Below are 15,490 nucleotides of genomic sequence, written 5' to 3'. Positions count from 1 at the left end.
TAATGCCTAGTCTTCTCAAACTAGTCCAAAAAATAGAACAGGAATGAAAGCTTCCAAATTCATTCTACAAGGCCAGCATTATTACCCTGATACCAAAACCAGACAGACACTACAAAAAAAGAAAACTATAGGCCAATATCTCTGAGAAACATAGATGTAAAAATCCTCAACAAAATATTAGCAAGCCAAATCCAACAATACATTAAAAAAAAAATCATTCACCATATCAAATGGGATTTATTTCAGGGATGCAAGGGTGGGTGGCTCAATATTTGCAATCAGCATTGATATATCACATTAACAAGAGAAAGGATAAAAACTGTGATAATTTCAGTAGATGTGGACAAAGGATTTGACAAAATACAATATCCATTCATTCTTAAAAACTCAACAAAATGGGTTTAGAGGGAACATACCTCAATATAGTAAAAGCTGTATATAAAAAACAAACAGCTAACATTATACTCAATAGTGAAAAACTGAGAGCTTTTCCTCTAACACTAGGAACAAGACAAGGATATCCATTCTTACCACTTTAATTCAACACAGTACTGGAAGTCTCAGCCATAGCCATCAGACAAGAGAAAGAAATAAAAGGCATCCTAAATGATAAGGAAGTAAAATTGTCAGTATTTGCAGATGACATGATACTATAAGTAGGAAACCCTAAAGCCTACCAAAAGACTATCAGAATTGATAAATGAATTTAGTAAAGTTTCAGGATACAAAATTAATATACAGAAATCTGTTGCATTTCTATACATTAATAATGGAAGTAGCAGAAAGAGAAATTAAGAAAACAATCCCATTTACAATTACACCAAAAGTCATAAAATACCTAGGAATAAACTGAACCAAGGAATCAAAAGACCTCTACTCTGAAAACTGTAAGATATTGATGAAAGAGACTGAAGATGACACAAATGGAAAGACAGTCCATGCTCATGGACTGGAAGAATATTGTTAAAATATTCATATTACCCAAAGCAACCTACAGATTCAATGCAATCCCTATCAAAATACCAACAACATTTTTTACAGAACTAGAACAAATAATACTAAAATTTGTATGGAACACAAAAGAGCTTGAATAGCCAAAGCAATCTTGAGAAAGCTAGAGGTTATCACCATCCCAGATTTCAAGATATACTACAAAGCTGTAGTAATCAAAACAATATGGTACTGGGGTGCCTGGGTGGTTCAGTTGGTTAAGTGTCTGCCTTCTGTTGAGGTCATGATCTCAGGGTCCTGGGATCGAGCCTGGCATCAGGCTCCCTGCTCAGCGCGGAGTCTGCTTTTTCCTCTCCCTCTGCCTTTCTCTCAATCTCTCTCAAATAAATAAATAAATAAAATCTTAAAAAAAAAACCCCACAAAAAACCCTCAACAATACGGTATTGGCAAAAAAAATAAGGACACACAGATCAATGGAACAGGATAGAGAACCTAGAAATAAATCCATGCTTATATAGTCAATTAATCTACAATAAAAGAGAGGCAAGAACATACAATGGGGAAGACAGCCTCTTCAACTAATGGTGCTAGGAAAACTGGACAACTACATGCAAAATAATGAAATTGGGCCACTTTCTTACACCATACACAAAAATAAACTCAAAATGGATTAAAGACCTAAATGTGAGACCTGAAATTATAAAACTCCTAGAAGAAAACACAGGCAGTAATTTCTTTGACATTGGCCATAGAAATATTTTTCTAGATCTGTCTCCTCAGATAAGGGAAACAAAAGCAAAATTAAACTATTGGCACTACACCAAAATAAAATGCTTGTGCACAGCAAAGGAAATCATCAACAAAACAAAAAGGCAACATACTGAATGGGAGAAGGTATTTGTAAATAATGTATTCGATAAGGGGTTAATATCCAAAATAATTCAATATTTATCTATCTATTCAATATATATAATTCAACACCAAAAACACAAACAAGGTAATTAAAAATGGGACCTCAATAGACATTTTTCCAAGGAAGACATCAGATGGCCAAAAGACATGAAAAGATGCTCAACATCACTCATCATCATGGAAATGCAAATCAAAATTACAATGATAACACCTCACACCAGTCAGAATGGCTAAAGTCAAAAATACAAGAAATAACAAGTGTTGGCAAGGATGTGGAGAAAAAGGAACCCTCACGCATCTTTGGTGGAATTCAAACTGCTACCATCACTGTGGAAAACAGTATGGAGGGTCCTCAAAAAATTAAAAATAGAATTACCATATGATCCAGTAATTCCACTACTAGGTATTTACCCAAAGAAAATGAAAACACAGGGCACCTGGGTGGCTCAGTCAGTTAAGCATATGCCTTCAGCTCAGGTCATCATCTCGAGGTCCTGAGATTGAGCTGCACATCGGGCTCCCTGCTCAGTGGGGAGTCTGCTTCTCCCTCTCCCTCTGCCCACAACTTGTGCTCTCTCTCTCAAATAAATAAATAAAATCTTTAACAACAACAAAAAAAAGAAAATGAAAACACTATGTACCCCTATGTTTATTGCTGCATTATTTATAATAGCCAAGATATGGAAACAAACCAAGTGTCTATCCAAAGATGAATGGCTAAAGAAGATGTGCCATATATACACACATATATAATGGAATATGACTCAGCTATAAAAAAGAATAAGATCTTGCCATTTGCCATGACACAGTGAAACAAGTCACTCAGAGAAAGACAAACACTGTATGATTTCACCCATATGTGGAATTGAAGAAACAAAACAAGGGAACCACCAAAAAAAAAAAAAAAGAGAGAGAGAAACCAAGAAACAAACTCTTAAGAGAACTAGTGTGTGCCAGATGTAGGTGGATGGAAGGAGTGGTGAAAAAAAGGGGATCAAGAGTATACCTATCTTGATAAGCACTGAGTAATATATAGAATTGGTTAATCATTATATTGTACACCTGAAACTAATATAACACTGTATGTTAACTATACTTCAATAAACAACAACAACAATATTGCATTCTACGGTAGATTGTTTCCAGCTATTTGCTGTCTTTACTCAAAGATTATACATTCCTATGTGATGTGCATTCTTCCTGGTATATTCTTCCCCTACTGCTGTTTGTTTTGACCACATTACTTTGGTGAGTAGAAGTAACTGATAAATGCCACCTCTGAGAGGAAGCTTTAGAAGTTGTAACAGGGTTTGGCCATCTCTTTTCCTTATGTCAAGAGTCTGGGATGTCCTAGGTAAGGGTCTCAGGATAAAGAGAACATGGATCAGAGTCACAGCCAACCCACAAAGGACAAGTATCACAAATGAAAAAATAAACTTTTGTTTTTCTAAGTCAGAGATTTTGGGATTGCTGTTTATGTAACATAACCTAGCAAAAGCTGAGTAACATGGATTTAAAACCTACAAAAGCTCAATTTGGTGCCATTTCTTCTTTTACTGGCGATGAATAAACAATGATTCTGGAAGTTCTCCCAAATCTTTACATACAACACAGAAGCTTTATTTGCTTAAATGACTTCAACATGACAATAGTTTTAACTTAAATTCCAATTGTAAATGCTGAATATTACTTATTTATAAATTATATACATGCGCTACTGTGCTAATGTATCTGTATACATGATAAAACACACATAGAAAATTTTAAATAATTAGCAAAAACAAAATATATGCCATTATAATATTTATTAACAGTATGGAAACTCTTTTTTTTTTTTTTAAGATTTTATTTATTTATTTGACAGGGAGAGAAAGACACAGAGAGAGAGAGGAAACACAAGCAGGGGGAGTGGGAGAGGGAGAAGCAGGCTTCCCACGGAGCAGAGAGCCCGATGTGGGGCTCGATCCCAGGACCCTGGGACCATGACCTGAGCTGAAGGCAGACGCTTAACGACTGAGCCACCCAGGCGCCCAACAGTATGGAAACTCTTGGTTCTGGCTTATTTGTGAATGAATACATTTATTTTAAAGATTTATTTATTCATTTTAAAGAGACAGTGCGGGGGGAGTGGCAGAGGAGGCAGGGGAGAGAGAGAGTCTCAAGCTCATTCCATGTTGAGCATGGAGCCCAACGTAGGGCTGGATTCCACGACTCAGATCACGACCTGAGCAGAAGCCAAGAGTTGGACGCTTAACCGACTGCACCGAGACGCCCCCAATATGTTTATTTAAAAAAAAAAAAAATTACTGTAACACTTTGGATTCAGCCATTCAAAGACCTGACTCCTGGATTCAGTTTATTTGGCTACTTGGTTTAAATGGATATCATAGCTAAAGAAGATAATTTACAAAGACAGAGAGATCCAAAATGGAAGAGGCCCATCTTAGGCAGTGCTTACTAAATCCTGATACTATCAATTTCATTCACCAATTCTAAAATTAAAATGTAACATTATTTGCTTTATTCAGTCAACATATCACCTGCTCTAACTACATCAGCCTTTTAATGATTCTCCTTCTATCTATTTTTCCCTCCTCTCTCCCTCCAATCCTTCTCTAGTCAGCAGTCAGGATGATCTTTTTGAAATACAAACCTGATTGTATCATTCCACTGCTTTAAACTATTCAATTGAGACAGAATTCAATGTATTAATTTGGATAAAACAGACTTGATATTCAAGACTTAGGTTCAAATCCTGGCTTCCTGTGCTCTGTAAGCATCCTCACAAAGCTGCAGATTCCTTCTCAGAAAAATGGAGACACTACCTCTTTAAAAAGTTATGGGATTACATAATTCAATATAAAGAAGGCTCTAAGTCTTCCAAACAATGACACTGCCCCTTTCACGAGAACAATGTTACTTCTAACAATGCTTCTTCATGGCATCAGGTCCCTGAACTTTCCAAGATGTCATTCTAAAATTCTTCTAAGCCAGGAATCAAAGTAGTCACCACCAGATTTTCCTTACATGATTTATCTTCCCCCATTCTTATGAACATATTTGAAGGAAGCCACCTAAGAGGCAGACATTTCCAAATATAATATTAAGCTCCTGGTATGTAGCTCTTAGTATGTAACATGTAACAACAAACAGTAACTTTGTAAACAATTGGTTAAAGAGGCAAGTACCTGCATGGCAATAGGTCCTTGGGACATTTGAGAACTATAATTCATTCCTAGCATGCTCTGCATATTCGGCTGCATGACAGAGACCATAGGAAATCCTTGCTGCTGCATCGGCATCAGTCCTGCTGAAAAACAAAGGTGTCATTAAAGTCACTGTATTTATTTTTTATTAAAAAAAATTTTTTTTTGAGAGTGTGTGTGTGTGTGCACGCGAGCTTGGGAGGGGCAGAGGGAGAGAGAATCCCAAGCAGGCTCCACACCCAGCACAGAGCCCAACGCGGAGCTTGATCTGACGACCCCAAGATCACGACCCGAGCCATAATCAAGAATCAGATGCTTAACCAACTGAGCCACCCAGGTGCCCCTAAAGTCAATGTATTTTAAAGTTTATTTTCTTAAAACCGTAAGTACATGAAGGACTTGTTACCTGGGAGGCAGCACAGTTTAGTGGAAAAAGCACAGGCCGTGGAGACAGACAGACCTGAGTATGAATTCCAATTCCATCCGTTACTTAGCTATGCGATCTTGGGCAAGTTACAAAACTTCATTTGTAAAGTGAAGATAATAACTTTTCTACAGAATTTTTGTGCATACTTAAAAAATGGACAGGATGGCCTAATTGTGATATTGGCCTTCAAGATGGACCCCAGCAATCTCTGCCTCTTGGTACTCATTCCCTTGTCACTCCTCCCACACTGAATTAGGGCTGACCAGTATAACCAATAGGATATGGTGGAAATGACTGTGTATAACTTCCAAGGCTGGTTTCTTAAAAGGCACTGCAGCTTCCTCCTTGCTCTCTTTTATCACTTGCTCTGGGGAAAGCTACTGCCACACGGTAAGAATACTCAAGGTCCTATGAAGAATCCATGTGGCGTGGAACTGAAACCTCTTGCCAAAAGGCAGCACAAATTTGTCATCTGTATGAGTAAGCCATCTTGGAAACAGATCACCCAGCCCTAACTAACCTTAAGATGCCTACAGCCCTGGTTGACATCTTTACTGCAATCTCTTTGGTCCTGAGCCAAAACCACCCAGTGAAGCCATTCCCAGATACCTGATCTGTGGATACAATGTGAAATAATAAAATGTGTATTTTTTAAGTTTTGGGGTATTTTTTTATGCAGCAGCATGTAACTATACAATAACATATATACTAATAGCATGAACTGTGGATGCCAATGAGAAATGTCACTTAGTACCTTTGGGACTTGCTTATAACTTCTGTGCCTCAGTTCCTTTTTTTTTTTTTTTTTTTTTTTAAGATTTTATTTATTTATTGGACACAGAGAGACACAGCGAAGAGAGGGAACACAAGCAGGGGGAGTGGGAGAGGGAGAAGCAGGCTTCCCGCCGAGCAGGGAGCCCAATGCAGGGCTGGAGCCCGATGCGGGGCTCTATCCCAGGACCCTGGGATCATGACTTGAGCCAAAGGCAGACACTTAACGACTGAGCCACCCAGGCGCCCCTGTGCCTCAGTTTCTTTTCTTTTCTTTTTTAAATTTTATTTATTTGACACAGAGACAGCTAGAGAGGGAACACAAGCAGGGGGAACGGGAGAGGGAGAAGCAGGCTCCTGGCTGAGCAGGGAGCCCGATGCGGGGCTCGATCCCAGGACTCTGGGATCATGACCTGAGCCGAAGGCAGACGCTTAACGACTGAGCCACCCAGGCGCCCCTGTGCCTCAGTTTCTTATCTGTAAAACTGTTTAATACCTAATATGCTTGAAGAAATGGTATTCCTCTTCTCTTTCCTTACATGAATAGTTAATATAACATTTACCACTAAATAGCCATCAGCATGGAAAGTATATAATGCAATGGCAGGAGAACTATCATGAAAATATGATTTAGAGTAAAATAACTCCCAAACTTTTCCAATGAAGTATTCCCAAGAGTGGAGACTAAAGATATATACCTTTGGGAATTTAATAAATACTAAGTGCCTACTATATTTTAGGCACAGTTCTAGAGAGTTGGTATACAACTGTGAACAAAACAAAATCCCTACATGGCCTGAACACAAATTTCAACCTAATTTTGCACTTTATTACATCTGTGTTGGTTCTACTATAAGGAGCTTTTAATCAAATTTTGATTTAAAAAAATTAAAAGTCTGGTAAAGTATGCCACGTTTACCTTGTGAGTTCTGTGTACCTTAAAGGTTATTTATACACAGTTTAATTTCAGAAGCATGAACATCCATATTTACAAGTAACATTATTAGTGGCATTCATTTATTCATTCAATCATTTATTCAAACATTTGAGGGCCTACTCCTTGTCAGGCACCATTCTAGGGATATGGTAGTCTACAAAACCAGGTCCTTACCCTCATGGAACTTCCATGTTTTCCTTCTTGTCCCTTTGGACCTAAAGTTTTGTTCATTTGGATTAGTTTTATTTAATTCTTGAATGGGTAACTCAGGTATCTGGTACAACATTTAAAGGCATGAAAGTATGCACAGTGAAAACTCTCGCTTCTCTCGTCTCCTGTTTACCTACCCATGATCTTGTGGTTACTCTTGCTGTCAGCTTCTTGTATATGCTTTCAGAAATAATCCATGCATAATTTAAAGCCTTGTAATGATCAAAATGTCCATACTAACATACTTTGTAAAAAGAAAAAAAATCTCAAAAACAATTCCAAATTCCAGAAGAAAAAATATCAGGCAAACTTTTGGGCTCTCTTCTTGCTCCAAATGCAGATTTTTACTTGAAAGTTTTATAAAAATGCAAAATCTTGAGCCACAGTAATGAATAACTCTGTAACGCCTTCCTAAAGAACAAAAGATCTCAAACCATTCAGTCTAAATCTGGGACACATCTAATTACAGATAGCTTAAATAATGCATAAATGTAAGCACAATGAAAATAATACAACTGACCCTCGGAAAAATTTACCTGAAACCCAACCTCCATCACTGATTACAAATGTAGACAAAGTCAGTATGAGCCACTGACCACCTGCTACTGAGCCACTCTTTATCTTTCATCTCTAGTGGTGACCTGGGAGTCTCTGTTTCTCTAGCAATTCCACCATAAGCAATCAACACTGGCTTTGTGAGAAGGGACAGTTTTCAGCAGCAGACTGGTATGTGTCAGGGTGTGAGCAGAAAGAAGAGAAAGGCAGACACATTCTTTCTTCAGTGCTGTGTCCCAGTGGCACAGTGGCGTTGAGTCAAGACTGTATCCCTTCACTACAGTTGCCCTAAAGACACAGCTAGAACTGATATTGGTAGGCCCTTGTCTGAAACAGAAGGGATACACCCAGTAAAGAAATTGAAAAGAATAAAACTGAGACTTAAGAAATAATTTATACTGCATCAGAATATATGCTCTCTTACATACATAAGACCAAATCATATAGAGAAAACATGGTAGTATAAAGTAATTAAAGGGTTCAACAAACGTCCACAGAGACCCTATAATTTTCTATCAGTATGCTGGGTGCTGCAGATACCGACGAGCATAAGGCAGACATAGCTTCTGCCCTCTGGAGCTAACAATCTAGAATTACACAATTTTTGAGAAATTTTAAGAATAGCTGGCATATATATAGGTTCAAGACTGTAGGAAAATTTTACTCTATTTGGCAGCAACAAGACTTTTTTATTCACTTGATTCCCAAGTTCAGAAACATGAAAGTGAAAAGTTTAAAACTTCAGCTTTCACATACCTTGAGGGGGTCTCATTCCACCTGCAACAGGGAACATGAAGCTGAGAACAGAAGAAAAACATATCAGGATTATTTAATATATACAATGATTTCAAATAAAACATGTAATTTTTTACATAAACAAAAGAAGTGTAAACAGGGTCCTGCCATTTGTTCTATAGTACAATACTGAATATCAATACAGACTGAACATCCATAGGATGCATGACAGCATGTTAGCATAGGGAGAAAATTTTTGAACTAGACAACAGAAGACCTTGAAACTGGTCCTGGTCCTGTCACTGTGTGGCTTCTCTAGATTCCAATTTCTCCATCCATAATATGAGAAGGCTGGATTCGATTCAATTCAGCAAACATTTACGGAGTACCTATTACAGGGAGGAATTGAAGCAGCTCACGGTCTTGTTGAAGACATGCATGCAAGCAACTAACTCTAATATCGGATAGAACATGCTAAGTGCTGAGAGAGGTCCAAAATACTAACAGAGATGAAAAGAAAAAGATTAATTTGATGGGGTACAGCTCACAATTTTGTGAAGGTATCTCTTAAGCTGAACCCTCAAAGAGAGTCACACTATAGTTTGAGGGAAAGCTCTGAGGCCAGAGCTGTGTGTTTACAGAAATGATTTAAGGTTGAATATAAGATATAGGATTAGAGAAGCAGACTGTGGAGGACCTTTGATTTTCCTCTGAATACTATATGAAGGCAGAGATTATTGTGGTAAAATACACATCACAAAATTTTACCATTTTAATCAGTTTTAAGTGTATAGTTTGTAGCGTTAAGTTCACTCATGATGTTGTACAACTATCACCATGATCCATTTCCAGAACTTTTTCATCATCCGTAATAAAGACTCTATACCCATTAAATAATAACTCCCCATCACTCCTTCCCCCAAGCCCTGGTGGTCACTATTTTTTGTCTCTATGAATTTGCCTATTCTAGCTACCTCAGATTAAGTAGAATCATATGAGATACTTATCCTTTCTGTACATGGCTTATTTCACTTGACATAATGTTTTCAAGGTTCATCCATGTTGTAGCAGGTATCAGCATTTCTTTCCCTGTTATGGCTGAATAATACTCCATTGTATGTACATACCACATTTTGTTTGTCCACTCATCTGTTGATGGCACTTGGGTTGTTTTTATCTTTTGGCTATTGTGAGTAATGCTGCTAAGAACATTGGTGTACAAGTATCTGTTTGAGTCCTCCCTGTCAATTCTTTTGGAGATATATATATGCGTGTGTGTGTGTGTGTTCCCTCTCTCACTATCTCTCTGTGTCAAATAAATAAAATCTTTTTTTTTTTTAAGATTTTATTTATTTATTTGACAGAGAGAGAGCACAAGCAGGAGGAACAGCAGAGGGAGAGAGAGAAGCAGGCTCCCCGCTGAGCAGGGAGCCCGATGCAGGGCTCGATCCTAGGACCCTGGGATCATGACCTGAGCCGAAGGCAGATGCTTAATGACTGAGCCACCCAGGCGCCCCTAGAGAGGCTCTTTTAAATAAAGGTAAAAAAAATAAAATTATGCCCTGGTTGTGAATGAAATAGTTAAGGGAATGTGCATATATAGGGAGAAGACACCAAAGGGCAACTTGGAGAATTCCTATGGTGAAAACTGAGTAAGGAATGGCCACTGAAAACCAAGGGAGTTAGTTATAATTGAGTGATAACTGAGGAAGGACCACATTTCAGAAAGAAGGAAGTAATTACCAGTATCTAATGCTTTAGAAAAGGTGATCAGAATGAGGATTAACAAAAAAAGCTCACTGCTTCCGAAAATGCTGATCTCTGAGTAAACAGTGTCAAGAGGAAGAGAAACTCTTGGACCTGTACGGAGAAAGGTTTAGGACAGAAAAGATATACTTACTAACTGATAAAACAAAGTTTCTGAGGGAATGAGATTAACAAAGGAAGGTAGCAAAAAGGATCTCTTTTGAAAAGGAAGAGAAACTTCTTTTTATAAGGCTGGAGGGAAAGAAAATGGGACAATTCAAGGAAGAAAAAGTCTGAGTGGGAAAGACTCAATTTGGGAGTCAAAGTATCTGAAGGGGGTTCTGAATAATCTTTAAGGAATCTAGTGAAATCCAGGAATTATATGCCAAATTTATGTGTCCTTGCATTTTTCTATTGTATAACACCCCCTTCCCAGGAAAAAGGCTAAAAACCAAACTTTAGAGTCTTTTAGCTCTAAAATATTTTTAATTAAAAAAAATTTTGTAAAGTGGTTTACAAAGTTCTAGTTGGATATCTATCTAGTTATATGTGATTTATAGCTTTGTAGAGGATTTGAACTGTTAGCAAATTCTACTGCTGACAAGCAGGCCCACACCCAAAGAGAGGCTTGAATAGTGAACAGCTTTTTTGAACTGCACACAAGATATATTAGTTAAGCTGTGTGTTACCTGGATAAGATGTTTAAACTGCAAGTTGAAATTTGGTAGTATCATTTTTTTTAAAAAGCTACTCACACATACTAAGATTTATAAACTTAGAACCAATGCATTTAAGTAATCAACTTGTCAAGACTTCTCCAAATCAGTCTTAAAGATTACAATTACCAATATGGTTTAGTGGCTAAGTAAAAACCAGAAACTCAAGTTATATTTTTTTTTCCAGTTCAGCCATAAATTAACTGTAAAGTTCTATGCAAACCCCTTCACCACCCTGTCCTATTTCCCCCTGTCAAATGACAACACAAGAACTGTAAGTTTGCCAAGGTCCCAACTAAGATAACCAAACAGATAGGAATAAATGTATAGGATGTATAAAGGTTATCTTGAAAACCAATAAAAACTAAATTAAGAACATTACTGACAAGCATGACTTACTCCAGTAATTATTTAGCAACCCAAACTCTTCAGTGACCTATGTACCATTCATATGATTCTCTGGAATGTTTAGATAACTAACATCAACATGCTTTAAGACTGGTTAGACAAGGGGCACCTGGGTGGCTCAGTTGGCTAAGCGACTGCCTTCGGCTCAGGTCATGATCCTGGAGTCCCGGATCGAGTCCCGCATCGGGCTCCCTGCTCAGTGGGGAGTCTGCTTCTCCCTCTGACCCTCCCCCCTCTCATGCTCTCTCTATCTCATTCTCTCTCTCAAATAAATAAATAAAATCTTTAAAAAAAAAAAAAAAAGACTGGTTAGACAAGCAGCTAAGACACTGATGAGACAGCAAAAGTTTGGCAAAAAAAAAACAAAACAAAACCCCAAAACCCAAAAACTGGGCAGCAAGATGACCAACAATTTAATTTCAAAGGTAAAACCACTATTTATTACCAATACCTGAGTATGAAAGCAGAACCAAGAGGTCTACTTGTCACATGCCTGTCCCATTCATCCTTCCCTTTCAGTTACCTTTGCTACTAACTTTCCCTTGGCAGGCATGGACTCCAACAAAACCTCCTAAAGCCTCTCCACCTCCAGACTCTCAAACTCCTAATACAGCTCATAGAGAACAGGTGAGGTGCATCTTCCTAAAGGACCATTTGATGAGGCCACTCCTGGGATTAAAACTACGTAGTAATTCCCCCTTAAGTTGAATTTCCTTCCTTTATATCCAAGGCCACCTCCAGTTTTAGCACAACTTTTTCAGTTTTACCTCACAAAACTCATCTCCCATTTAGTGCCACAATCCATCTGGCCTTACCTGCTGTTCCCTTAGTGTTCAGTAGGCCTTCATATTTCTTATGACAATCCCTTGACCCCTTCCTCTTCCTCCAAATGGGGCCCAGCTGAAATACCTCCTTTACTTTCAATGTAGTTTGAATCCACAAATATTTAGAGAATGTTTTCTATGTTACAATGTACTAGAAGCAGTGGAAGATGAAAAGATGAGGAAGTCCTTAAAGGAGCTTGTAAAAGAGAAGGAAAAACATAGACAAGCTCACAAATGATAATATCCCAGAAGGATACAGACTAATCAAGATCTTTCAATTCTTTTCTCTCCACTGTACTTGTTTTTTGTGTTTTTTTTTTTTTTTAAATTATACTTCTCATCTCTTGGGTAAATTTTGTCCTTTATATAACTCTACCATTTATTCTAAAGTAGCCCAACCAGGATACCAATCAAAAGTAGGCTAATGTTAAGGAAGTTGGAAAATGTCATTGATTTTTGTTTAGTCTCTTAGAACAGAAACAAGTATCTAAGAAATATGGTACCTTATAGTTCCTGGATTTTCTCTACTAAAAGCTGAGAAAGATCGCCTGGCTCTTTTTCTTTTCCCTTAAAATATACTTAGGCTATCATAATGTTAACTTCCTTATAAAATAACTTCAGCCCTCACCACTGCTCTCTAAAAACTGTAATATTCTTTCTTTATTGAGCATACAGCTTTTCAGCCTCAGAAAGTTTCCAATATACCTAACAGTTACCATACATTTTGCAAGGTAAGGAACATTTAAGCCACTTTTCTCTCCCACATATCCTCTAGAGTTTTATTTTTATTTTTTAAAGATTTTATTTACTTGTCAGAGCAAGTACACAAGCAGGGGGAGTGGGAGGCAGAGGGAGAAGCAGGCTCCTGCAGAGAGGAGAGCCTGATGCGGGACTGGATCCCAGGACCCTGGGATCATACTAACCGACTGAGCCACCCAGGCGTCCCTCTCCTCTAGAGTTTTAGAATTCGATGTTACTCCAACCACCTTTTATAGATGAAAGAAATTTTAAAACCAATTGAACTTCTATCACAATTCAGGCCATACTTATTTTTAAAAATGAGTGTTCATGGACTGGTGACATTAAAACACTATAAACTAAGGGGGATGATCCACTCAACTTTCTGCACATGGTCCTCCCCCCACACAAAAAACAGAAACCAAACAACCAAAAGAAAACCCATAGGCCTAAAATACCAAATTTATATTTTTTCAGAACTGAGTGCCATGATTAATCATATACTTGGTCAAATTAATGCCACTCAAGAACATTTTAGAAACTGTCATCACCTATAGAAAATAGATTACGTATTTGTCTTCTGCAGCCAGAAACTGACATATCAAGGATTCATGAAAGACTCTAATGAAACAGCGTAGACTGGAAAACAAAAGAAAACAGTTTTAAATCTAAAGTAAAAGATGTGTTGAGGAAATGGAAAATGGGGCTGCACACAGGTGGTTCATTCAACAGCCACTGCCCTTTTTTCCTAGCATATATATAAGCACCTGCAGGAGGTGATAACTTTAAAGACTTCACACTGCTTAGTGTTCCTGACTCCAAAATTAAAACACTGCCTATCAAAATACTAACACTTTGCTTTCCAAAAATAATTTAGGATGAAGATAAAAAACTAATTTTATCTTCAAATGTGTATGCACTGTGTGTTGGTTAACAAAACAAACTCAGACTAGGTCATTACAGAAGTGGGGTGAAAACTTCCCCGAATAAAGGATTTCCTTAAATGATGAACTTGTCAAGTTGCAGACGTTCTTCTCCTTTATCATTCTGGATATGAGAACCACAGGCAATTATTATATGACAGAGGACAGATTTATTTAAGGACTAAGTAAAAGTCTGGAAGCTTTGTTCTAATAACTGTGTAACTGCTGTTTAATAGTGATTTGATTTTAATAAGGAGACAAGTCTTAAGGGTTACGTCTACAAGAGCTCTATTTATTAATTCAAAGGTCTTTACCTTTTCCTGCTGTTTCTCGTGTGTTCCTAAGGTGATAAAAAGGACAGGACATTCTAAACGGGGGAAGACAAATAGTACACACACACAAATCTTGGAATCAGCTGTTCAGTTTTGTGACCAGATTTTTTCAGAGCCTTCACTACCCTAACCCCGGTCAAGCCCGGAAAGCCCTGGGAAAGGGAAGTCTGGTCGCTCGGAGCCAGCCCGGGCTAGAAGCGAGACGTCGGGGTTCCTGCTTTCCCCAGCCCCGGCCGGGTGCCAGCCCAGCCGAGCGGACCCTCACCTCCTGCTCTTCTTCCTCCTCCCCTCCCCGCACTGGGACGCTCTCGCTCGCTGCTCGGCCCCAGCACCAGGGCCCCTGAGCCTGGGAGACAGAGGAGTCGGGCGCCGGGTTTCCCCCGCCCCCTCGGCCTAGGTCCCCGGAGGACCCCTTCTCCCGTAACCCAGTGCCAAGGGAAAAGGGGTCGAAGCGGGCGAAAACCGCCATAACTGCCACACAGCCCTCGCCCCGGCGGGGCCAGCCCTGGGGTCCGGCCCGGCTCTTCACACCCACCTGCCTCCCCCGGCAGCCCCAGCGCCGGCTCCCGCGGCCCCACCGCCGCCAGCTCCCGCTCCCGGCCGCAGCGCCATCTTGCTCCGGGCCCGCCGCCGCCACCTTACAAGCAGCTGTCAGGGGAAGACAGCCACTTCCGGGGCAAACGCCAGCCCCTCCACGCCGCGGACCGGGCGACGGGGCGGAGCCGTGCGCCCACGTGACCCTCCGCGCCCCGGGGAGGGGGAGTGCGGCGCGCCCTCGTCACGTGGCCCGACCGCCGCTGGGGGTCCTCCGAGTGCGATTCTAGTTCTGGGGTTGCGTGGACGGCTCAGGGGAGCTGATTCATTCTCTGGCAAGGCCCTCCGGAAGGTCCGGCTGGCGGCCCAGCGGCAAAGCGTTGTCCCTCCGTTTAAAAAACCGTCAGGTTGGTTAGTGAAAAGAGGAGATTGAATCCTGCTTTTTAAATTGGAATGATGGGTGCACGGGTATTTTATTCGTTTTACACTTAAAAGAGTAGGTGGATCCTGGACGCTCCTTTGATAGCTTTACGGCGCTGGTCAGTGATCACCTCTCTCTACTTC

General features: G+C 39.5%; 1 protein-coding gene across 21 annotated transcripts in view; it reads right to left on the bottom strand.

Moving 5' to 3' along the window:
* SYNRG (synergin gamma) overlaps positions 1-15,086 on the bottom strand; it is a 102,669-nt gene extending 87,583 nt beyond the window's left edge. For 10 of the 21 annotated variants that reach the window (XR_010408563.1, XR_010408564.1, XM_045889345.3 and 7 more), the window contains exons 1-3: positions 14,928-15,085; positions 8,727-8,767; positions 5,053-5,174 (exon numbers count right to left, since the gene is read on the bottom strand). Coding sequence is in view for 18 of the 21 variants with exons in the window: in XM_045889345.3 (XP_045745301.1) it covers positions 5,053-5,174; positions 8,727-8,767; positions 14,928-15,004 (240 nt within the window). In the remaining 3 variants the exon portion in view is untranslated. Of the gene's footprint in view, positions 1-5,052; positions 5,175-8,726; positions 8,768-8,982; positions 9,427-14,927 lie in introns of those variants that run through there. The other 11 variants (XM_045889346.3, XM_064582808.1, XM_064582798.1 and 8 more) reach the window with 6 other exon arrangements.
* Between the last annotated feature and the right edge of the window lie 404 nt (positions 15,087-15,490).

Source organism: Mirounga angustirostris, unplaced genomic scaffold, assembly GCF_029215605.1.
Source record: "Mirounga angustirostris isolate CCGP_5_RB_7025 unplaced genomic scaffold, mMirAng1.0.hap1 SCAF_17, whole genome shotgun sequence".
Taxonomy (NCBI): Eukaryota; Metazoa; Chordata; class Mammalia; order Carnivora; family Phocidae; genus Mirounga; species Mirounga angustirostris.
This window is presented reverse-complemented; position numbering and strand designations above follow the sequence as displayed.